We start from the raw sequence: 23,650 nt of genomic DNA, 5'->3' as shown, positions 1-23,650 counted from the left end.
TTTTTTCCAGATACAGAAGCTATTTCATAGAATATGTGTGTTCAATGTGTGTCTGACTTTTTTTCTGTCACATTGTATATGCGTGAATGGTCATGTGTAAGAGCCAGTGTATGTTTATCTGTACATGCTTACTTTGCAGAGCTGTCCAATGCGAGCATGTGTGGCCTTCCCAGCATGCTCTCCATCAATGGCGTTTTCTTTGAAAAACAGGTAGATTTTGTCGTCTTCTGGGTTGTCGCTCTCAGGGATCTGATGAACGCCCACAAACCTGGGATCTACCACACAAAGACAAATATAATTTTGTGATATATGAAAAAATCAATTCCTACAACTCCTGACTTATATTTTGATTTTGAACTTAGACCATAAGATATTGAATGCATCCACTGATTTCAAATTATTTAGACTACACTGTTGGCCTTTGGTGTAGTTATCAGTTCCACAAGAAGAAAATGGAGAGATCCCTTAAATAAAGAGTTTACTGCACTACATGTAACTCGTTTCTCAAGGGTTGCAATGAACTGATATAAACAAAAAACTGGATACCACACTGACACATTTATTCTCACAATACAAGTCTCCTTCAGGATTTTCTGGCCGAGAACAGAATTACAGTTCCATCATTCATGGCAAGTCCAAGCCCAGACCATCACACTACCACCACCATGTCTGAAAGTTGCTATGATGTTCTATGCTGTGTTAGTTTTACTCCAGATGTAACGGGACGCACATCTCCCAAAAAGTTCAACTTTTGTCTCATCAGTCCACAAATTATTTTCCCAAAACTCTTGAGGACCATCAGGACATTTTTTTTTTGGCTAATGTGAGATGAGCCTTTGTGTTCTTTTTGTTTAGGGGTTTTGGCTTTAAATCTCTCTCATGGATACCATTTTTGCCCAGTCTCTTTCCAATTGTTGAGCCATTTACACTGACCTTCACTGAGTCAAGGCCTGCAGGTCTTAAAATGTTCTGGGCTCTCCTGGAAGAGTTTTCAGTGCTCTCTTGGAGTTATTCTGGTGGGCTGGCCACTCCTGGAAAAGTTCACTGCTGTTCCAAGTTTTCTCCATTTGTGGATAATGGCCTTCACTGTTGTTTGCCAGAGTCCCGAAGCCTTAGAAATGACATTTTTAACCCTTTCTAGGCTGATAGATGTCTATTTATGACCTGTTCTATTTAAGAGATTTCACAGGTCTGGCAGTAATCAGGCATGGGTGTGGCTAGTGAAATTGAACTAAACTTGAAATAAATGTGATTAATCACAGTTAACTGAAGAAATCAGGAGGGGAATACTTTTTCACAGGACTGTACATCTTGGAATTAGAGGCAGAAAGAAACAGACTACAGCAGGGTCTATTAGCACTTTTTAGGCCAGTCATTAGGCCAGTTATATCTTTGTTTAAATGTGGCAAAATTGGGGTAGTTGTTCGTCAAAGTAGCAGTCCTCAACATGAAATACTTGGGTCTTTTGATAGATTGACAAGTAAAGCCAAGTGTCATCTGCATAAAGGTGAATAACAGTACAACAACTACTAAAATAAAGGCCTGGGTGTAACATACTGTATATTAAATAAAAGTACAAATACAGTCTAAAACCAAACCTTGAGGATGGCCAGAGGTCATAGCTAAGTGAAACATTTTCTTAACCTGATTGAAAGGAAATAGACTTAATCTATAACAAAATTTAAGATTCCAAAAGCAATGTTAATGGATTTTATCAAAGTATTCATTGGGAGTTCTCCTCACCATTTAGCCAGCGGGAGTCATGCTGCTCCGTTCTGATTGGATGATGCCTACCAAGAGTGCGAAAGATGGCGAAATCCCGCCCCATGAAGTCAGCTGAGGTCCCAGCATACAGTTCCCCATCTAAGGCCAAGAATGAAGCATGTTAGTACATTCAGTCAAATAGAAAACAGTCTACGGTGATTTCCTCCTGTGGATGCAGGTGTTAAAGCTTGAAGTATTGTTCAGGGGCTTAGCAGTAAAGATAGACTAGGAGTCCTGGGGGAACACAAGCAGTGACGGATGTGATGAACATCAGGAGTGTGAAATTGACATTATTGCAGTGGGCAGGGCGAAGAAGGGAGGTAAGAGGAGGATGAATGCATGGAGGGACAGATGAGGAGGGACAGGATAGAGGTGTGAGACAGGGGGAGTACATAATAATGCTGGTAAGAGGGGAGAGAAAAAGAGAAGAGGAGATTGGGAGTGATGGGCTGGAAAATGGCCATCTGCTAGGTTAAACGGTGTGATATAACACAATGTGACTGGCAATAATTGGGGCTAGAAAGGTACGGCATGCTTACGCAGACACGCTTTATTTGATTCAGTGCAAAAGAAACTCAATAAAAGTGTCATCTGTCATGCACGCCCAGCACTTAAAGGAGGTAAATTCAGATTGAAATAGAGTTTACAGTCCTGTCAATGAGGGGCTTCAAGATTGTAAATACCAACTACAGAACAGATCCACATGTAATGAATGGCAGGAATGTCCTGTTCTGTAATTTACACCCTGTATATCTGCTTAAATGAGAGAGGAAGGCAGAGGGTATTTGCTGGTCTTCCATGTTTTTATTAGCCCTAACACACAGAAGAGCAGCACTGTGTATCCGGTCTCTAACTCACCAATTAGCATGGAGGCAGTGAGCAGCTTGGGGTCATAAGGACTCTTCCCTCTGCCGTTTTCTATATGAGGCTCCAGTCTGAAGACGCTGTCCTGTAGATGGAGAGATGGAAAGTCACATAAGTTAGTGAACTACTAAGCACACCAGGGTTGCCTGGGTGTTTGCTTCATCTGCAGTTTTCCAGGATGCCTTTGGGCATTAGACACTTTTGCACCATGAGTGAAGTTACTGACTGGGTTAGAGAAGTCCCACCTTTTGGGACCAAAAAAAAAATACTGTAAAGAAGACTTACAGAACCCTTTGGAAGTGCACTTTTTTGATCAAATGCACCTTTCAGTCTTTTACTGTAAGACTGAACAGTTGAAGGTTGTTAAAAAAAAGAGTTGGGTTGGCTTGAAAATCCAAAACAACTATTTCAGCTGTATTTTCTGAGTTAATACAAATAACTTTAATTTGTTTTTTATGAGCAGCACTCAAGTACTTTGAGTATTTTTTGTAATCGTACTAAAATTATTTGACAATTATTACTTCATCTGCAGAGTTTTCCCAAAATACATTTGGATATTAGACACTTTTGCACCATGGGAGAAGTTGCCCACCCACTTTGAGACACCCCATGTGTGGGGAGAAACCACATTACTCAATGGATGGTATAACATGATGGAAGAGGACTTTCTTGTTCAGTATGCACCTTTCATTTATTCTCACTTACAATCACGAAAGTTGCTCTACCTTGATTGGCAAAAATGTTCAAGATTTAAGTATGTGAAAAAAATTAAAGGAAAATTGACTGAATGAAGAACATATAGCTTTACGAGAAGTACTTTAACATGTTGTTTTAAGTTGGATTTGAACTGGGTTTTTGGAATGTAGAAAAGCTTCCACAATGCAATTCAATTTAAAAAAAAGTCAAAGTAACCCAACATTAATGTACAAATAATAATAACTCAAACAAATGCTTTTCACTGCTTAAAAACTTTGACGCAATCAGATTCAACTAAAAATTTTAAACTGTTTCAACTTGTGTTTTATGGTGTTGGTGAAAGAATGAAGGATACCAAGTTATTATTAATAATGGTAGTAAAGATTTTTGAGTTATTACAAATTCAATTCAACTCTGCAAGTAACATTTAAATTAACAAAAATTAGAATTAAAAGTATAGTGCCAACTCAAGAGCAAAACTATAAGGCTATGTTTAATTTTCAAACTTAAAATTGTGCTGTTATGCTGCCTTAAAACTGTAATGTTTAATGAAATTGGCATTCTTATAACCCACAAATTTAAATTAACAATTCAAATCAATGAGCTGATGTAGTAAAAATATATTTCTAAGCATGATGTTACCAGATTTTTTGTTTAATATACAGATAAATAAAAAGTATTATGACATAAGCTAACCAAGTGGATTATAGTCTTCTAACCAAAATGCAATCTGAAATTAAAAAAAAAAAAAAAAAGAACATGAGACTGGTGTATTAAGTTGTGTTTCCATCTTAATGTGCTCTACAAAGAAAGTTAGATGACAAAATAATAAATCTCTTCTCTTTATGACATGGTGACCATGACAGTCAAAGGAACCCCATTAGATGAATTTTATTTCTCATTTGTTATTCTGATGAGACATTTCTTGCCTCTAATTGTCTGTAAATAGTCATCTAATGAACAGTGAGCGCACATTTATAATGCTGACTCAGTGACATTTGGAGGAGAAAAGAGCAATTTCGTTCGCTTGTACTTAAATGAACACTCACATACACTTCCAGCAGTTCCATATTAGAGTGATGAATTGGAAATCCTGCGGACTATGAAACCCTGTGTTTAATTTTCCAGCTCATTTTGCTGAATGTCTCCATCTTTATGTGCTTAACAAATCATTTATTTGGAAGACTTTACAGCTATAATATGTTACTAAAAATGAAACTCAATTTCTGACTTCATTCAAACTAAGATGTTTTTGGAAATGTGCTTGTACCTCTGATTTCTTGCCCACTTCCAGGTAGGAGCACACTGGGTGGAAGGCTCCTGTCCCACACACGTAGAGGTGGGTCTGGTTGAACGGCTGCAGCACCTTGATGAAATTTGCGCACTCCCTCTGATGGAAACAAGAAAAATAGTCAGTCTACTTTAAACTTTCACTCTATTGTTGTACTTGTCAGTGCACCAAAAGGGTCATTTTAGATGGTGAAAAAAGTGGTGAAACTGATGGATAAACCTCACTAAGAGCCCAGTTCTCAGCAGAGGAAAATCCAATACTTAAATAGAGACATCTGTGATGTTGCCCGAATGCAAAGCCTACTGTAATCTGCTGTAATTCCCCGTGGAATGGCCTACAAACCCTGGCAATGTGCTGAGTAATGCTTCGGAAAATAATATTATGACCAGACTATGCATTATCATCCATGACTCAGTGCTTTTTCCACTTCATCTGCATAAAGCATCCAAGCCCTGGACCTTCTGCTTCTTTTTCTCTCTGAACCCAGTGACATCTATCACTGCTGGCTTCACATCAGCTGTTTAATTCTCCATGCATTAATTGGGACAGGAGGAAAAGACATGCAGAATAACCAAAGAGACTGTCAAAGCAGTCGACCTTTATAATCCTGCTTGAACCTGTTTCTTCCTTTGTCTTACTGCTGCAGCGTGGGATCTATACTTTTCTTGACTTGGGGCTTTAATGCTTAAAGCCTCCTTATTACTTGTGTAGGTGCAGATGTAGTTGATCTAATCCGTCCCTTGTTCTTGTGTGTTGTTCTTTGTATGTTTGCATTCTATATGTTTTATATGCGTTGCTACACTGCCATATGGCAGTACATATTTCCCCGTGCTCATGCAGCACGTGCCTGAGCTGACCCGGCCTCATATAAAACTGAATGTGTCATCACATTTTTAAAAAGAAAAAAAGCAAAAGAAAATATGCATGGTCAAGTTCATCTGGCGTTACTGGGTCAGCTCTGTTTGTGTAAGCTTTTGTTGTCATTTAAGCATCTGTCTTTCTCTGGATTTATACGGCCTATATGTGGGAGGGTTTATCTGAGTGATGAGCAGCATAAACAATCTGCTGAGAGCCTCTGTATGGTCTGGTTTCACTGTTTCTGTTGGATATCACGCCTGATAACACAAACAATACCAAACACTGCTGGGTTTTAAATGCTAAAATGAACACTGAGTTATAAATAGTGTGCAAATATCACATATTTGTAAATATCTGCATTACATGCAGCTTCCTTTCCCTCGTGGGTGCACTGTGACACCTTTCACACCCATCTATCTCCTCCGTTCATCTCCAGAAAGTGTTTGCTTACAGTGCATCGGGGGGCATCAGCACTCTTTCCCTGGCTCTTGTTAATTCTCACTCTACTCCAGCTTTATAAAAGACAGACCCCCCCTCAGGGCACCTTGTTCATCGGTGCCATAATGTTTACAGAAAACACACAAAGGACTTCATGGTGCTTAAAATAAGCCATGGAGAAGTGTGTAAGGGCAGGAGAGCTTGCTCTCTTCTGGCTAATGTCCAGGCAGCGAGCTGAGGCACACAAAAAAGCCGTGATTTCATATTCCAATGCATTGCCAAAAGCCTTTTTGAATTCATAGCATGTCTTCAGGGGCCAGGAAGAGTGTGTTTGCATAAGGTTTCAACAAACCACACGAAGTGTCTTCAAACTGCACTCAGCCACATACAGAGATGTGGTGTTTGGCTCGTCATTCAAGGGTTGAGTTAGGTGAGGGTCTGAAATACCTCTGAGCCAGAGTGAAACAACAAGTCATCTTTTGTCTCAGGTTTTTCTTAAGCAGGTTGGACAAATTAAATAGCAAAGTTTAACGCTGTACAAATAAATGAACTTTGAGGATTTGGAATACCCATGTGAGTATGTGTATGAGCTGCAACAGGAGAGTAATATTCTTCATTTCTTTAACTAGTTTAAGGTTTTAGCTTTATTGAATAGTCTGATTGAGTTTTAAGGTCTAATAGGCATACCAGCCACACCAGTGTACCTGACATGGTGACACAACATTGCGTAATTTGAAGTTGGTTAGTGGATAATTTACGTACTTTAAACAGGTCTGTCTGAATGGATTAGATTAATGGCAAAGTCAAGTTAAGGTCAAGGAAGGGATGGTCAAGCTTAGTACTGAGATGGTTACATTAATCTCATCCTCACTGCACTGTAAGACTGAACAGTAAAAGGTTGTTAAAAAGTGAGTTGTTTTACTCAAAAAATCAAAATCAGCTGTTTCATCTGTATTTTCTTAGTTAACAGAGCACATTTTTTCATTTTAAATTAACAGTAGTTCATACCCCAAGGCAGCCCATAAGGGGGATAGGAAAGGAGAGCTTTCTGGAGCATAGCCAAACTGGGGGCCCATGGAGATCAGAAAAATCATGATCCACTGTAAAGTTAAGCTGTGACAACAATAGTACACAACGTAGTAATTCAAATATAGCCCTTTTAAAACGTAAACCCCTTTACTCAAACCAAAATTAGCTTTCATTGGTAAAGTTAACAATGTGGATGAGCATTCTGAACTAAACCTTTTGGAAAGTTATATTAGACTCCAAAGCTAGGCCATGATGTGCACAAATGGCAGATAGTAATTATGTAATTGTGAAAAGAGGCAAAAAAGAAGCCAAAAATAGTGGCAATAATATATAAAAATTGACAAAAAAAAAGTGGTGGAAATGAGTTAAAGCAACTAAAATGAGCAAAAAGCAGCAAAATGTTACAGTCGCTAGAAAAAGTATGTGAACCCTTTGAGATTTCTCCATCTAATTCACAACAATAGACAAACACAGTCTGCTTAAACCAATACTGTACAAAAAATGATATGTATTCATGCTTTTATTGAACAAAACATGTAACCATTCACAGCGCAGGGTGGAAAAAGTATGTGAACCCCTAGGCTAATGACCTCTCCAACAGCAATTTGGAGCCAGGAGTCAGCCAACCTGGAGTCCAATCAATGTGATGAGATTGGATGTGTTGGTTAAAGCTGCCCTGCCCTATAAAAAAAACACACACCAGTTTTGAGTTTGCTCTTCTCAAGAAGCATTGCCTGATGTGAACCATGCCTGGCACAAAAGAGCTCTCAGAAGACCTACGATCAAAAATTGGAAAGGGTTACAAAAGTATTTCTAAAAGCCTTGATGTTCATGTGTCCACAGTAAGACAGATTGTCTACAAATGGAGAAAGTTCAGCACTGTTGCTACTCTCCCTAGGCGTGGTCGTCCTGTAAAGATGGCTGCAAGAACACAGCACAGAATGCTCAATGAGGTGAAGAAGAATCCTAGAGTGTCAGCTAAAGACTTACAGAAGTCTCTGGCACATGCTAACATTTGTGTTGACAAATCTACAATAAGTAAAACATTAAACAAGAATGGAGTTCATGGGAGGACACCACGGAGGAAGCCACTGCTGTCCAAAAAAAACATTGCTGCATGTTTGAAGTTTGCAAAAGAGCACCTGGATGTTCCACAGCACTACTGGCAAAATATTCTGTCCATAGATGAAACCAGAATTGAGTTGTTTGGAAGGAACACACAACGCTATGTGTGGAGAAAAAAAGGCACAGCACACCAACATCAAAACCACATCCCAACTGTGAAATATGGTGGAGGGGCCATCATGGTTTGGGGCTGCTTTGCTGCCTCAGGGCCTGGACGGATTGCTGTCATTGATGGAAAAATGAATTCCCAATTTTATCGAGACATTTTACAGGAAAACTTAAGACCATCTGTCCGCCAACTGAAGCTCAACAGAGGATGGGTGATGCAACAGGACAACGACCCAAAGCATAGAAGTAAATCAACAAAGAATGGCTTCAACAGAAGAAAATACGCCTTCTGGAGTGGCCCAGTCAGAGTCCTGACCTCAACTCGATTGAGATGCTGTGGTATGACCTCAAGAGAGCAATACACACCAGACATCAGAATAATGCTGCTGAACTGAAACAGTTTTGTAAAGAGGAAGGGTCCAAAATTCCTCCTTACCGTTGTGCAGGTCTGATTTGCAACTACAGGAAACATTTAGTTGAGGTTATTGCTGCCAAAGGAGGGTCAACCAGTTATTAGCATAGGGGTTCACATACCTTTTCCACCCTGCACTGTGAATGTTTACATGGAAACATCATAAAAACATGAAAACATATCATTTTTTGTGCAGTATTAGTTTAAGCAGACTATGTTTGTCTATTGTTGTGAATTAGATGAAGATCAGAGCACATTTGATGACCAATTTATGCAGAAATCCAAGAAATCTCAAAGGGTTCACATACTTTTTCTAGCAACTGTATATAAATTCCACAAAGAAATGGCAAGAAGGGATAAAGGGCAAAAAAAGCAATAACGGTTTAGAAGTGTCAAAACAGTGGCAGTAATTTGTGGCGAAAAGGGCCAAAATGAAGCCCTAATTGGTTAGAAATGGTAAAACTAAGTAGAAAAAGATAGATGGAATAAGTGTTGAAAAGAGGTTAAAAAGTAGCATGGGTATAATTCCAATATCAGGACCCAGTAAAAGTTTTATACACTATTCAGCTCCAAAACTGTTAGCCAGGACATTAGCACCAATGCTACACACCCTACATATATGCATAAATGGTGTGAATAAATCACATCTGGGGAAGGCCCATTCTTTGGGTTTTTCATGGCAAATTTTGTCATGTTTTCTTCATCTTTACAATATTTGACACTGACCTTTTGGCTGCATTTACTGAGCAGTGGGGTCCATATGTGACCCTTGAGCCCCAAGTTGCCTACCCTTCAGCTAAGGCAAGCAAATAAATCATCAAGTCTTGAGTGAAAGACACGCTAAGGCCTGTGATCCCTGACTATATAACCACGTGTATTATTTATATAATAGCACAGTGATCTGTAGGAGCTCACTCTGTTAAATGGAACTCCCAGGAGCAAGATAAGTGATTAAGGTCACATGACGGTTTCAATCTTGGCTCTGAGATTATAATCAGACCTATGGCTATTGTCCACATGGCAGATTAGAAATGTTAACACACTGGTATAAACAAACTGAAAGATTAAAACATTTGAAATGCCTTATAGCGCACATATTGGATGTAATCCCAGGGCATCTATAAGTGATGTTTACTTTAAGACCTGCACATTTGCACATCTTTCAGTACAGTAGAACAAAGATATTTTTACACAACTGTGGGAGAGCAGAAGAAAAATGCTGACACCCACTTGAAAGAAAGATGTTTTTAGCTCTTACTGAGAGATCTTTTCCTGCCCACTTGCATTCGTCTCTTCTGGTGGGAGAAGCCGTCCAAGGGATCTGCAACACAAACAAAGTTCCTGTGCATGTTAAAAGAGAATCACCCCTCCCTCGAATCAATTTTACACATTGAGTCGATACAGCTACAGCTTGTGTGCATGCATGTGTGTGTATATACACAGGCTGAAGGGGTCACAAATGTGATTTGTTATCCACTTTGTTTCAGTTTGCTCCATTATTCATCCAGGTGTGCAGAGAGCAGCTAACATGCCTGGCACAGCGTGTGATCGTGTGCGACAGCCTCACTCTGAAATATTCACGAGGCACTTTTCGGTAGAAACAGAAAAGAAAGTCCCGAGATACCTGAGCCTCTGACTGGCACTCTGGATAGAGAGGCACACTCAAGATGGATATTAAGTCGGTCAAACAGACTTTCAGTCATGATAAAAGGATAAATGGATAAAGCCTCCAGACAGATGAACTGAAAAAATCAGACAGTGGTTTTACCTGTGTGTAGTCTCTGCTGATGTTGATGAGGTTAAAGGAGAAGATGTGGTCTTTGGCTCCTACAACCAGTCTGCCTTTCTCCTCATCCAACAGGAAGGTGTGGTAAGACGAGCTGTTGGCCAGGCCTTCGAATGTCACAAGGTTGTTAGACTCCAGCATCTCTGCAGAGAGGAAAGAAGAGGAAGGGATCATCAGCATAAAGTGTTATTCACACATTTGAAAACAAGTGTGGGCTGCAAGTGGGAGAAAAGCCATCAGGTCAGTATTTATTTGCATGATTTGATTAATATTTTCAGGCGCTTTTAAAAGACACGGCATTAATTTTGGAAAGCTTGTATCATTCACATCCCTCTAATATATCTGTGGCTAAAGGTTTGTGTCTGGCAGCATTAAAAATGACACATTAGGCTGTTTTGGCTTCAGACTTTGTTTGTCCATGCCTCCTCCACAGCTTTTAAATGCTTTGTTTTGGTGAGAATGCTGCATCCTCTGCCTTTTATATTCTATTAAATACCCTGGCCAAGTAAGGCAACTAGCAGATTGTAAAAGACCACTGCCAAGCCAAATTGGACTGTGCAGGTAATGCCAGTATACTGGGAGCCAGTTACCAAACTGTCTGCATGGAGGAAATGACCATGACCAGAGCAGCCAAGCAGAACTTGGTGCAGCTTTCGTGGAAAACTGGGAGGAATAAGTCATGTGTTATGACTGCTAATATCTCATGGTCTAAACTGCAGGGTTAAGCTAAACCACACTGACTATTAGGACATGATACTCTGGGCTACAGCCCACATTTTGCAGTGTAATGCAGTCATCTTCCAAGTCTGACACAGACGCTACATTTGCTTTCACAGCGGAAAGCCAAACAGACATGAAATATCTCATTATCATAACGACCTCTAAAGGTGGCATGTGTGTTTCTTTATACACATTCATGCTCCGTCCTTCTCACATTTTGTTCTCACCTGCAAAGTCTAACCTCACAATGACCCCCTCCCACTGACCACCAACATTAAAGGGTGCAAAAAACATGACTGGTTTCTTCAGCACTCTCTTTCTCTCTCTCTCCCTCGTTCTCTTTGCCTTTTCTGAGGGAGTAAATAACAAATAAGTTCATGAATGTTTTAGCATGGAGAATGCCCCTTTCTCTGAAGTGTGTCAGAACCCGAGAGAGTGAGAGGACACATGCTGCAGCAGAGCTGGTGGAGCGGGAAAGTAACATAAAGAATAAAGGGTATCACAATGACCAATCTGATCCACAACAGCTTGGATTTCTAAAGAAATTACCTGTTAAAACAAGAAATAAACAAAGCAACAAGTCCAACACATTAATATCTAAGTCAGTAAGTACATTTTACCATGATTTAGTTTACTTGTTAGAATGAAGAGGCTTGGCCCAGCTGTGTTTAATTGTTTTACATCTTATCATCAAGCAAGTGTGCTTTATTTGTAACAAAAACCATTATAAAGCAGTAAAAATGGCAGGAGTGCTCTTTCTTTACTGGATTTGAAAGGATACATCTTAAACGGTGATCAAATACAGCTGTTGCAGAGAAAGGATAAAAATGAAAGGAAAGGCTTGGTTGGTGAGAAACTTTCTTTTTGTTATGTAACATTTTGGTTCCAGCATCCAGTTTGGGACAAAGTTTTATTTTCACATGCAAACAAACTACTTTAGAATTATTGCTGTGTAAACACAGGGGGGTTAATATGACACAGATTGATGATTATGTCTTGACTTGTTATTGTCTTAGTTTAGTGTAGTTTAGTCTTGAAGGACCCACCTTTACCATCTAACTAGAAAACCACCCAAATTCACAGTGTTCAACCACTTAAATGCATTTAATGCAATGCATTTATGCATGCGTTTAGACAGTGTGGAAATTTAGTAATTTCTTAAGGAATTTCACAATAATCTTTGTTATGGGGAAACCAGCTTTGTTATCCAGACTGATAAAGGGAAGTCTTAAGAAAAAGAAATTGATTGATTGGCCTTTAAAAGAAAAACTTAAAACAAATGTACAGATGTTAGTATATCCACTTATGGCTTTTATATATCATAAACATTTTGTTTTATATGTTTTTCCTGGCATATAATTATGACCCACTGGAAACAGCGTCCCATCCCACCAGCTGAGAACCACTGGTCCAGTTGGTATGCAGAGCCTTAGTATACTGGGAGAGATGTTAAGAGAGTCTCTAAATATAAACTAACATGATGCAGCCTACATGTTCTCTTAGTATCAATGCAAAGCCTTGAGAAAAGTTCAAATATAAATGTTGCTTAGTAAAACCAAAATGATTTAAAAGTACTGTTTATGTATGACATATTGATGTATCAGCATAAAACAAAACTATTTTATGAGAGCAGTGCTTCCCAAAGTGTGGGCGCTAGTACTGTAGGTGCACAGCAAAAAGTCTCTAGAAATTTTAAAAATGTTAATAATAATCATAATCGTGTTTTAAATCAGTTGTTCTCAACCTCTTTCGGGACCCCCTTGCTCATATCTGAGAAAAGCTTGGTCCCCAAAAACCCACTTGTTCTTGCAAAAAGATCTATATGTATAAACCATCCATTATAATGAGAGTGTATAAGGGCCACTCTTAAAATATCAAGAGTGTCTGTAAATTGATGTTTATTTTCTTAATCTTTTAGGGTGGCCCTAGTATGCCATGGTATGTTTCAAATCATGATGTTTTTTTTTTTAAATGTATGTACAATTTATTTAGACAACCTCAAAGCAGACAGGGAACCTCACCTCCCTTGAGATCTTTGGCACCCCAGGTTGGGAACCATTGTTTAACATGATCATAAAATACTTGATTACACATCATTATTTTAAGTCTTAGAAATAACAAAACACAGCCAGAAGTTTAATTTCATGTCACTTTTTATCATTTATTTTGTCTGATGTATACAACCAGTGTCACAGTTTAACTAGTGTTGGATTAACTTGTGACATTCCATAAAACATCCTACTCTCACACTAGCATCTCAATTTTAATAATTTATCAGTGCCTTTGGAGACATTAATGCTACCAGGGAAGAGTTTTCTGGGCCACGTAGTACGTTACAGAGATGAATATTAGAAAAGAAAATGTAAGTGACTGTGCAGATAGCTGATCAAAACAAAATAAATGGCAGTTGATCCTTTATTGTTCTTTGTGTCCTCCCAAAACACTTAGAGTAATGTTAATGCATCTGAAACCAAAGCATTTTGCATTACAATTAAATGTTAATGAAAACAAATATGATAAATAAAAGGTAAATACTTGAGTCTCATGTTATGGTTGTACTAGGGATTTGGTGGAAGATTTTCAGTTCTCAAATTGGGCCACAGTATACTTAAGTTTGTCCGATGGCATTCATGCTCAAACTCAAAACTTTACATACTATATACTGTACTCAAGATTTTACACTAAGATGTTTGACTCTCATTATTTTATAAAGGCATAGCTGGAGCTATGTCTCCAGTTTAGTGATATTAAACACAAATGAGGAAGGCAAGAGTAGAGCAAACTATGCACTGCTTAATCATCAAAAAAAGGGTTGGGAAAGATCTGATAAAAATAAAGTGAATGTTCAAAATAATCTTAGATATTATAGAAGGATTATTAAATAACATATTTGTACTCAGTGCTGGTGAAAACAAATGTTTAAACCTGTATTTGTACTTAATCTGAGAGAAGTGGTATCAGTGCATTTCTATGCCTTATCCATAAGCAGTTTATGCCGCATAAGTGTCTCTAAATATCCAAAGAATAGACTTGGGACTATTTAGAGTGGTTAATCCATGATAAATACTCCTAACTTCATTTCAGATGATATAATTGGGCTGCTAACCACAGCACATCCTCGGTCTTTACAGTGAAAAAGAAGCTCAAGGTCATAAAAAGTTGCTGTTCAAGTACTTCTCAGCCAAGCCCAAAGCTGCGTCCCAGATTTATGTTCCTGCGTGGTTTTGGTAATCAATCATAAGTGGAAACACTGTAAGCCCTTTACTGACAGCGCAATAACAGCAGCCTGCAACCTCTGACCTTTTTTCAACTGTACCTTGGCTGGGTGTGTCTACGGGAAGGAAATACACATAAAGAAGCAAAAATCATGTCATTTTTAACTTTTGCTCCATGCAGCATTTTCTTTTACCAACAGAAGTTACAAAGAAAATAGAACAATGATGAGTCATATTTGTGTACATTTTTTTAAACTAGAATTAAAGGAAATGAGTCTAGAATACTATGTATTTTATATTAACAGCATTGTGTCAAAGCTGCAGGGAACATCACTTCTCCTAAAACCACATCACCACATCCACCCACCATCCACACACAACTGTGGTGAGTGGAAACCGTCTCTGGGTGTAGTGTCCATGGTAACAGACCATTCAGCAGAGAATATGGCTAAGTTATTAAAAGCTATTCATCCAGAGACATGTTCTCTATGGGTATTGTGTGTGGATCTGTTTATGGAGCATGCTGTGTTATGTGTTATTGGAAAGAAACAGGATGTTTCCGAGCCATGCCAGCGATTTGTGCATGTCTGAACTGGTGTCCCGTCTAGTTAAATATCCAATGGGGCAACAGTTTGTTCATGAAAGGAGCAAAATTAGTTTTCCACCTGTTACACCTGTACATCAAAACTTACTTCTTGTGCTGATTGCTTTTGAGCCATTACTCAAGTAGAAAGAGTTTTTGCTGTATGGAGCATGTGTAGATGTAGGAAGAGGCGCTTTCACACAGACAAATAATCAGACGGACGTAAAGACAAGTTGAGGCAAATGTATCCTGGAACAGGTGTCAGCTGCTGCCCTGACGTATTTTTTTAAAGTTGAACTGCTGAGGACGGCCTGTCAATACTCCTGCACATTTCACTTTTAAACATATTTTCAGCAAACTTTCTCTTTCAGGTCCATTTGACAGGATTCTTTATCAACATCCTTGTTTTTCTATATTCTTCCCATCTCTTCCACCACTTCTATATTCTGTAACAAAGAATTAGCAAGAGAGCAGAGAGAAGTGGAAAGTGAGAGAGAAAGAAACAGAGAGAGATAAAGGGGCAGATGGAATGGATGCAAAGAATCAACAGTCCCATGTGAGACCGATAAAAATAAACTCTTTTAGCCTACATTCTCTTCAGCTTTCTCTCTTCCTCGTTCTCCACTGGAGGGCAAAGCGAGTGTTATCTAAGTGCTTCCTAAGAAAAACCAGAAACACGTCCTAACAATAACCCACGTGTGGCTGCTGCACTGTACATGGGAACGCTGGTGTTTGGCCCGGGTTCAGTGTCTTCACTTACGTTCATCATTCTCGAGGCTGAGTGTATGATTGCACATTGACAAAACACTTGAAGTGCGTACAGTGACTGATTCATTCATGCCCGAGGGGGAAAAACAGCACAAAGCTTCATCAGTGCTGTAATTTGTTTAGTGTCAAGCTGGAATGAACACTGCTCCTCAGCCACCGTCACATTCTGACGGACTGGTTTGAGGCAGAAGATCACTGCTTGAGTTTGAGTTTAAGTATATACTCCAGGGTTTTCACATTTTAAGTGTCAAATTTGAAATACTGAGGTCCAAAATGTTGGACAATATTTCTTATATTGTCATGTATTTTCATATTGGAGGTTATAAGTCTACTTTGTAATTTAGAAACTAGAAAGTCTAATGAATATCTTGCAGTCAAGATTAATAAGGCTATCTATTTAAAAGAAAATAGTAATTACATAAAAATTGTTGGTAGCACTTCATTTTAGTGGGCCCTAATTATCTAGCGATTTTGTAGGAATAAGTGCAGTTTTCTAGTAATTTCTCAAGAATAAGGCGATAATTACTTTGCAATGATTTAGCATTCTAACAAGTAATAACAAGTTAAAATTAGAAAAATATGTACCTAATAATAATATATTAATTATCAGGTTATTCCTTGTAATTTGTGGCATTTAGGTGGTATTTTACCCTAACCCCAACCCTTCCACTAAACCCTAATCCTCAGAGTTAGGGTTAGGATTAGGCTGTGTGCATTCCTCCTCCTTTAAGTTTTTATGATTTGTTTGAATTGTTTAAGACACTTCTTTAAAATCATTTTAAAATCGATTTTAAAATTATTTTTTTATTTTTTGCAGACCTTGATTTTAAAACTAACCTTGTACATATTTTACAAAGACTTTATGGTGGTCTTAATGATCTAAAATCTTATCTTATCTTATTCAATCTTACCTGAGTGTTGCACTTTGCCCTAAAACAACCCCTAACCCTAACCCCCTAAAAACTACATATTCAGGAAGGATTCATTTTTATTTAGTGGGCCAAAATAAAGATATTATCTATGAGTTATCGAGCAACTTGTATATAAAATTATCATCCTATTTCTGTGAAATTACTTGGTAAAATACTACCTAATTCCCAGAGAAATGCCCCAGTATAACTGGAGTTAGAGTTCGAGTGAGGGTTTGGATTAAGAAAGTTTCAATGACCCTCCCTGCAAATGCTGCTGCCATGGCAGTTTGGAGTAGCAGGCCAAAGGAAAGGCATGGCCACACACATTTCTCAGGGAATTCCAGCCCAGCATTACCCAGACATTCACATTGGCCACTGGCAAGTAAGGTGAATTTTGGTAGCAAATATTAGGAAAAGTTTCAGTCAGTAGGGAATCAGTCTATTAACAATTTGGAGTGTTTTGAAAGACAATGTAGCACATTGCGTGGATCTGAAGTCAATGAATGAATGAAGCAACAGGTAGTATTGGCTGCATGCCCTTTAGTGTACAAATGATAGGCTATAGTTTTATAGATGCTAATGACACTGGCTTTAGTGATAGTCTTAGCAACAGAAGTGGTTTAGTATTGGTCCAGTGCTTTCAAACAAGAAATGCTGGCATACAGTTGTCAATAGTTGGCATTATCAGGATATTTGGCCTCTTAAGAGGTACCCTAAATAAGGTTGTCCAACCAGCAAAGAACCTTGGAGGATGTCGACCTGCAGGCTGAGGTGGGATGAGTCCAGATGAGACTGATTTCCTGTACATCCTTTTTCTAAATGATTAGGTTTAGAGGATGAGGGGAAGTTAAAATACCATGAATAGCCAGACAACTGCAAGAATATTACAAAAAATACTACAATACTCCAAAAATCTTTATAACTAATACATTAATTTCTAGGTTAATAATTTCTTAACCCTTAGGGGTCCACGATCATGATTTCATCATGTGCTACTTTTGTCACATGACAGCATGAAAACAAAGCCACATTTGCAATTGCTATCACTTCATGCGGAGGCATGGTCTTTAAGCTTTCTTTCAGTTTTTGTTTGATGTCAATAGACTAAGTAAAACAGGAAATATAATCATTTTAATCTGATAAAAAAAAATGAATGTACCACGAAGGGGAGAATAGAACATGCTGTACAGGACTGGCACTGGTATTTTTTCATATTTTCAGCATAATGTTATTTCTTTTCAAAAATGACAATGCATTGTTTTAAAAAACATTTTTTTCTAATCCAGTTTTGGGGGGCATTTTGTTTTTTAGAGGCCCTACATCTAATACAGTAAATTAAACTTCAAAAAGTTGAGGTAGTGCTGAAAAAGATTATACCCAACATGAGCATGGTATACATTTTCTGAATGATTTATTTTCTCAAAAAAAATTTACAAAATATGGCAAAATTGTCAGTGGACCTCTAAGGGTTAATTTTACCATATTTCTGAGTTATTATTTTGTAAAATGCCACCTTGATACAAGGAAATAACCACCTTATTCTTGATAAATTGCTAGATGATAACACGTATTACTTTAAAATTACTGGATGATTAGGACCCACTAAAATAAAGTGTTACCAAATTGTTGTTAGGATCAAAGTAGCTGCTGATCCAAGTTATATCTGATGAAATTTGTCAGATTTTAAAGTTTTTAGAATTTTACCTTGGTGTAAATCTGAATGTAATGCTTTCAACCACACTGATCGACACTACATGACACTATGCCTCTCTAATTCCTTATGTGATTATGTAACCAGCTGTATCTTTTCTGTCCAACTTTAATGCCTGTACAGATGACTACAAAGAGTATACGTAGACCTAAGTTCAACAAAAAGTGAACACAGCCACCCATATCCTGACCACGGGGGGAGCGACAACTATTTAGAATGTGAGATAGCCTCCAAACATTGGGGGCGTATGCTTTCCATGACCATTCAGGGCCGTTCAGAGTTTATACTGTACACACCAGGAGAAACCCAACCCCGATCCGAAGATTCTTAACATGCTTATGGATTTATCGTCTTAAAGTGAACTTCTCCATTATCCAGCTCTGGTAAAAAAGTCAATAACACAGGCAAATGTGTCTCTACACAAACATGGAAGCAGAAAAATCCAGAGTAGTTTCATTTTTTTCACTTTTTTTCCTATTCTAGGGGTAAGAGTTTGACTGAGCGGGTGCGATTGTATTCGCCCACATGTGTGTCTGTGTGGATAAGTGAATGCGCTTCTGTGCCGGTCCTTGGCTCTGCTACGGAAAAGGGTGGACAGGTTGAACAGAAGGAGTACTTTTGGCAGTACACCCAAATCCTATAAAAGTGAAGTGCCCTCTCTTCCCTTCTCTGGATGGTAAACATGTGTGCTACATTACAAATCATATGGAGCTAGCTGTGCTTACTCCCCAGAGGATCAATCCACCCTGGGGGTGCTAATCGATCTCGAATCAGTGCATGTCAAAGTGTAAACCATGTTGAAATGACTCCATTTATAGCACCATGGCTCACAGTAAAACCATCACCTCCCACCATCTAATCATCACCCAGTCTCTAAGTTGTTGATACAGTTGGACCTTAGCTCATGTTTAGGTAGCCATGGGGTACCATTGTTATCTTTCCCCCTACTCCAGTGCCCTTCTGCCCCTCTACCCTGGTTTTCAAAGATCTGTAGGAATCTCCTGGGGTTCAGGAGGAGGGCTGGGGAAGTGTTTGTGTGTGGGTGCATTTGCGTGTCGGCTGACTGGGGAATTCGGTATGCGTTGGGACTCATACTGCGGAGGAGCAGGCTGCCGCTAAGGTTCACACTTTCTAGATAAACACTCCCCTGCTGTGTTCATGTTGGTAAGGTCTTCAGTTAAGTCAAAAACACATTTAAGTATGTATCTGTGCATGCACATAGGGTTACAGATTCCCCCAGTATTCCCAGTGACCTGTAGGGGTCAGAGTACCCATGTGTCACCAGAAACTTCTTGGACTGTCTAGGCAGGTCCCGCTCTGTAATTCACCATAGTAAATCATCTTTTTTTCTCTCCAGGAGTAAATCTGAGTCACCTATCACAGGGGTAATACATAATTTATATGATGGTATAAATGATTCATAGTGCAATAATCCCATGTCACTTGCCTAATGGGACCGAGAGTTTGATGAAATTCTACGATATTATGTGAATAATATTTCTCCCACATTGCAGGCATGAAAATGATACCTGCTTACTATCCTCTGGCTAGAAATTCAAAGCCAGGGACGGTGCCAAGTATCGTCCCTGCAAGCCTAAATGTGAATGAGGAGGAAATATTGAAAAGGGGAGGGTGGGACCCTCATAACCCAGCTGTCCACGCTGCTACCTGAAGGCCTGACTTCTAATAGAGATATCACTGCATGGGCGTGTTTCACCAAACTGACAGCGTGTTGTTTTAAATGACTGATAAGCTCACAGGTATCATTAGTTATCTACAGATGGCCATGTGTGTGTGTATGTGCATGCCTGTGTGTATAATTATGGATCTCCCAGTGCTGAGCGAGAAGCATTGCTCTTTGGGAAAGCCATCTGCTGAAACAGACCTGCACCATTCATCCTCAGTATAATTACCATGCAGGAAAGAACGGAGCGGAAAAATGACATGCAGGAAAAAGAAAAGAGAGGGAGAGAGAGAGAGAGAGAGAGCGATAAATGACGCTCAACTGGCAGAGAGTCCATGTCTGGCACCACTTTTCATAGCAAATGTGACTACAGCAGTTGATCAAAACAGGGTCGGAGAGGTGGGAAGAGAGAGATTTCATCTGTATGATAGAGATGCATCAGGCAGGAGCACCTCCTCTGATTTGGCAGGTGAAGTTACGTTCCCAAATTCCAGCTCTGTTTTTGGCATAATACTTTTTGGAGTGATTGTTTTAAATCATTTTTATGTGTCCTAGCCAGTTGTTTTACTGACCCACTTTGGTATTTTTTCAACTCTATGACAAGGTTTCCATGAGAGGAACATATTTTCCAACTAAACTTAATTTAACCGAACTTAAATCTTTCTTTACTACTAAACTCTAAATTACTATTTTATTACAGAGAGAGAACTGTCTTTGAGGTTATATAGATGATATTGATCTCAAATTAAATCACTTTGCCTGAGAAGCTTAAGCATGCATTATTCCACCTTGCAGCCATCATAAAGCTGAATAATCCTTGCAAAGAATCTAATTCTTCTTGAATATTTCTGCATATCCCACCAGGAGCACTCTCTACCTCACATGCGCATATGTGACAGCAGTAACTTAAGCTGCAATGTGTTCCAGTCACTTCATCATCGGCACAGTACATGCAGTGTAAGGCTTTAAGTCTTCATGTGCAAGAAGGAAAAGATTTTCAGGCTCTTCCTCAGAAAAAAAAAGGCAAAAGAGCTGAATTGTGAACATTTCAAACATTTATTCCAGTCAGTGAAAGAGCAAAGGCTTACCTTTGTAGGAGAGTTTTAGCCGTGGGACATTGTTCTTGGTTTCTTGGACTTGGTAGCCCCCCACCCTGGGGAGAACCACCCCACACAGCAGCAAAACGCTGCCCCAGAGAGCGCTCATGGTCCTGGGGCAAAACAGGCCAGAAAGGTCCCTTAAATGCCCACCTCCAGAGAGGTCTGTCTTAGATGTAGCAGAAGACGAAGTCCTTGTAGAAGAAATGTTTCTGCTTTCCGCTGATTAAAAATAAAAGCTTGTGGCTCAGTCCAGACTGGCTGTCAGCAGGTCTCGTCTCCTGCCAAAATCAAAAACCCTCTCCCGTTCCAGGGGTCAAAAGCCAAAAATGAAGAGTCCAACTCCAGGGGAGACAGATCCTGCAAAGCAGAGTTTGGGGTTATGGGTCAATGTCACAGCAAGAGAGCCTCCCAGGGTAAAGTTAACCAAAGTAAGCCATGTAAGAGAATCTCACCATAATAAATGCTAGGAAGAGGGAGAGGGTCTGGGTATGCCTGCCATACTTTTCTGTCTTGTTGCCCACCAGCATGCAGCGCTGTCTCTACAACCATCCACGTTACTGGTGAGTCTCCACCTTGGGCTAAAAAGAGAAAAACAGGTCCAGTTTGTTTCAGCTGTTAATCCAGTCTGCTTGGTAAGCACAATCTGCACCGACTCTATCTCTGAGTGTCTCTCACTCTGTTCTCCTTCAACCTCTCTCTCTCTCTTTCTCTCTCTCTCTCTCTCCACTTAAGAGTGCTCCGGACTAGTTCAGCCCCACTCAGCGCAGCTCTGCCCTGTCCCCACAGCACAAGGCACACAGTGCAACTGAGAACAGCTGAGGCAGACAGCAGAGTCAGAGTGAGAGTGGGGGGGGGGGGGGGGAGTAGAGAGTGTGGTGTAGGTGGGAGAGAGGGTGAGAGAGAGCATAGGAAGCGTGAGAGAAAACGGTGAAAGCAAAGGTGGAAGAGGAGGAGGAAAGGTTAGGGCAAGGCAAGAGGCTAGAAAGAGCATGAAAACTGAAGCACACGGTGGGACATGTGAGCAGAACTTCAGGGGAAACTCATTCTTAGAAAACATTAAAGATTTCAGTCAGTGAGACCCCTAGTACATCATGTTTTATTAGATTTTACAATCTAGCAAAAACTAAGAAAACGAGGAACACAGAGATGATTAACCTTTACTCTCAACTTCTTGAAATCCTTAAAGGTCTGTTGAGTCTTCTTTGTGTTTGTTCCTTGAACTCTATCTTTCTCACAAATACTCACAATTATTAAATGACTTAATATTGTTTCAAGATATCCTGCTGTTTCATAGCTTACCTTGTTTTTATAAGAAGTTAGAAATCAGATAGGGAGGCCAGACAGTGGGGCTGCACAGAGACTATTATCTGTATGCTATTTAAATGGCTCCTGTATCATGTAAAACATCAGCAATCTGGTTTGCCTGTGACTGATTGATTCATGCCTAAGATGACATCACAGTGATGTAGCTCAGGCTCTGTCAGGAACTATCTGGACAATAGACAAACACATCTTGTCAGAGCCCATCTGTCTGGTGATGGCGCCGCTTAAGTTTCAACAATCACATGGGTGAACACAAGAGTTCCTAGAATGAATTTCAAGCTTACATTCATTTTCAAACTGAACCTGTCTTAAAGGTTGAAGTGTGACAAATCTCATTCTGAGTACTGGACTTAGAGCATCATTCCATTAAGACAGAGTTTGATAAAGCTGGGTGTTGACATGCACGTGTGTAAAAACTGATTTAAACCTCTGCATCAAATCTAGTCTCTGCCCCTATGGTATATGAAACATGACAAAGTGCACAAAGAGGATGTGATTGTGGATGATAGATCTACAAACTGCCCTAAAAGTGTGTCACTCTGGTGAACGATACGTTAACAACGTGGCGTTAAAGGGTGCCCATGACAAAGTGCCCTAAAAGTGTGTCACTCTGGTGAACGATACGTTAACAACGTGGCGTTAAAGGGTGCCCATGACAAAGTGCCCTAAAAGGATGCCATTGTGAAAAATACATTTGAAAAATGCCCTAAAAATGTGCCAATCTAGTGGAAAAAAATGTGACAAAGTGCCCCTTAACAGCTGCCAATCCAGTGGATAGAATGGTACTTTATTCCCTAAAAGGCCAAAATTGACCACGTGACCTACAAGCGTTCCATTCATCTTGTCAAATTGTGGAAGTGCCCTAAAACTGTGCCCTTCCATTGGACAATATATGACAAAGTGCCCTAGTGTGCCCTTCAAAGGGGCAACACATGAAAAATTGCCCCAAATGGCAGTCACTGAAGAGGAAGATTCATGACAAGGTGCCCTAATGGCAGTCATTCCAGTGGGGGATATATGACAAAGTTCCACTTAAAGCTGGCTCAGACTACTGATTGTTTTAGTCATTCACAGTGGCACCATGTCAGACCATGCAACTAAAATCTTGTCCCACAGCCTGGCCATACTAAGAGTGATCCCAGTTGCTCACATCAGGTCAGGGTGTCAAACTAGACAATGATGTAAGAAAAATTCTGACATGCTGGTCTTGTTGAATCATGGTCGTTATGTCATACTACAAGGCCGTTTGTCGTTCCAGACACTC

At 39.5% G+C, this 23,650-nt stretch overlaps 1 protein-coding gene across 2 annotated transcripts in view; it reads right to left on the bottom strand.

Moving 5' to 3' along the window:
• sema3ab (sema domain, immunoglobulin domain (Ig), short basic domain, secreted, (semaphorin) 3Ab) overlaps positions 1–21,608 on the bottom strand; it is a 31,384-nt gene extending 9,776 nt beyond the window's left edge. Inside the window, exons 1-8 of one of the 2 annotated variants that reach the window (XM_041795425.1) lie at positions 21,516–21,608; positions 21,052–21,420; positions 10,354–10,514; positions 9,844–9,906; positions 4,595–4,714; positions 2,623–2,713; positions 1,744–1,863; positions 133–275 (exon numbers count right to left, since the gene is read on the bottom strand). In XM_041795425.1, coding sequence (XP_041651359.1) covers positions 133–275; positions 1,744–1,863; positions 2,623–2,713; positions 4,595–4,714; positions 9,844–9,906; positions 10,354–10,514; positions 21,052–21,169 — 816 coding nt within the window. In that variant the 5' untranslated portion in view covers positions 21,170–21,420; positions 21,516–21,608. Of the gene's footprint in view, positions 1–132; positions 276–1,743; positions 1,864–2,622; positions 2,714–4,594; positions 4,715–9,843; positions 9,907–10,353; positions 10,515–21,051; positions 21,477–21,515 lie in introns of those variants that run through there. The other variant, XM_041795424.1, reaches the window with a different exon arrangement.
• Between the last annotated feature and the right edge of the window lie 2,042 nt (positions 21,609–23,650).

The sequence above is a fragment of the Cheilinus undulatus genome, linkage group 9 (assembly GCF_018320785.1).
Source record: "Cheilinus undulatus linkage group 9, ASM1832078v1, whole genome shotgun sequence".
Classification (NCBI taxonomy): Eukaryota; Metazoa; Chordata; class Actinopteri; order Labriformes; family Labridae; genus Cheilinus; species Cheilinus undulatus.
This window is presented reverse-complemented; position numbering and strand designations above follow the sequence as displayed.